The sequence below is a fragment of the Nothoprocta perdicaria genome, unplaced genomic scaffold (genome assembly GCF_003342845.1).
Source record: "Nothoprocta perdicaria isolate Ctin4 unplaced genomic scaffold, notPer1 scaffold_1580, whole genome shotgun sequence".
In the NCBI taxonomy this organism is placed as follows: domain Eukaryota; kingdom Metazoa; phylum Chordata; class Aves; order Tinamiformes; family Tinamidae; genus Nothoprocta; species Nothoprocta perdicaria.
In genome coordinates, this window is record NW_020454739.1 from 1 (window position 1) to 1,532 (window position 1,532).

The 1,532-nt window shown below is 70.0% G+C and overlaps 1 protein-coding gene across 1 annotated transcript; it reads right to left on the bottom strand.

Annotated features, from left to right (window-relative positions):
• Positions 1-18: 18 nt before the first annotated feature.
• On the bottom strand, positions 19-1,072 carry LOC112944012 (anaphase-promoting complex subunit 15; the record flags this gene model as incomplete). The annotated part of the gene is made up of 2 exons (XM_026035338.1): positions 19-153; positions 935-1,072. Coding segments are annotated over 2 exons (186 nt in total), but the record flags the coding sequence as incomplete, so codon positions are not given.
• Between the last annotated feature and the right edge of the window lie 460 nt (positions 1,073-1,532).

The window sequence follows — 1,532 nt, forward strand, 5'->3', positions numbered from 1 at the left end:
CCATCCCGGTATCCCGAGCTCCGTCCCGGTGTCCCAAGGACCATCCCGGTATCCCGAGCTCCGTCCCGGTGTCCCGCGCGCCGTTCCCGGCTCCTCCGGCCGCCCTCAGATCATCCACTGGTCCTGATCCTGCTCCGCCCCTTCCATGTCCACCTGCGGAGGGAAGCGGCGGCTCCGGGCGCCACTCCCGGCGGGACGGGGCCAGTGTCCTCGCGGGTGTCCCCATGTCCCCATGGGTGTCCCCGTGTCCCCGCGGTGTCCCTGTGTCCCCGCGGGGGTCCCGGTGTCCCTGTGGGTGTCCCGGTGTCCCCGCTGGTGTCCCGTGTCCCCGCTGGTGTCCCTGTGTCCCCGCGGGGGTCCCGGTGTCCCTGTGGGTGTCCCGGTGTCCCTGTGGGTGTCCCGTGTCCCCGCGGTGTCCCAGTGTCCCCGCCGGTGTCCCCGTGTCCCCGCTGGTGTCCTGTGTCCCCGCGGGCGTCCCCGTGTCCCTGCCGGTGTCCCGGTGTCCCCGCGGGTGTCCCGGTGTCCCCGTGGGTGTTCCCGTGTCCCTGCGGGTGTCCTGGGGTCCCTGCGGTGTCCCGTGTCCCCGCCGCTGTCCCCATGTCCCCGACAGTGTCCCGGTGTCCCCGCGGGCGTCCCGTGTCCCCGCCGGTGTCCCCGTGTCCCCGCCGGTGTCCCGGTGTCCCCGCGGGTGTCCCGGTGTCCCCGTGGGTGTCCCCGTGTCCCCGCTGGTGTCCTGTGTCCCCGTGGGTGTCCCCGTGTCCCCGCTGGTGTCCCGTGTCCCCGCGGGGGTCCCGGTGTCCCCGCCGGTGTCCCGGTGTCCCTGCGGGTGTCCCCATGTCCCCGTGGGTGTCCCGGTGTCCCCGCGGGCGTCCCGTGTCCCCGCCGGTGTCCCGTGTCCCCGCCAGTGTCCCCGTGTCCCCGCCGGTGTCCCCACCTCGTTGATGTCCCCGTCGTCGGGCGACTCGTTGTAGTCGTTCATCTCGTCCATGTCCTGCATGTCCTCGTCGTCCTCCGAGTCCTCCTCGCTGTCCTCGTCGTCCTCGTCGTCCTCCTCCTCCTCCTCGTCGTAGTGCTGCGCGAGGCGGCACGGCCGCGTCCCCAACGGGTCCCCAGCGCGTCCCCGTGTCCCCAGCGTGTCCCCATGTCCCCTCCTGTCCCCAATGTGTCCCCTCCTGTTCCCACCATGTCCCCAATGTGTCCCCTCCTGTCCCCTTTCATTCTCTCCTGTCCCCTCCTGTGTCCCCTCCTGTTCCCACCATGTCCCCGTGTCCCCTCCTGTCCCTAACATGTCCCCAACATGTCCCCTCCTGTCCCCAACGTGTCCCTGTGTCCCCTCCTCTCCCCGAGGTGTCCCCAATGTGTCTCTTCCTGTCCCCAATGTGTCCTCTCCTGTTCCCAATGTGTCCCCGTGTCCTCTCCTGTCCCCAATGTATACCCAACGTGTCCCCTCCTGTCCCCAATGTGTCCCCTCCTATCACCAACTTGTCCCCAACATGTCCCCTCCTGTCTCCAATGTGTCCCCATGTCCCCTT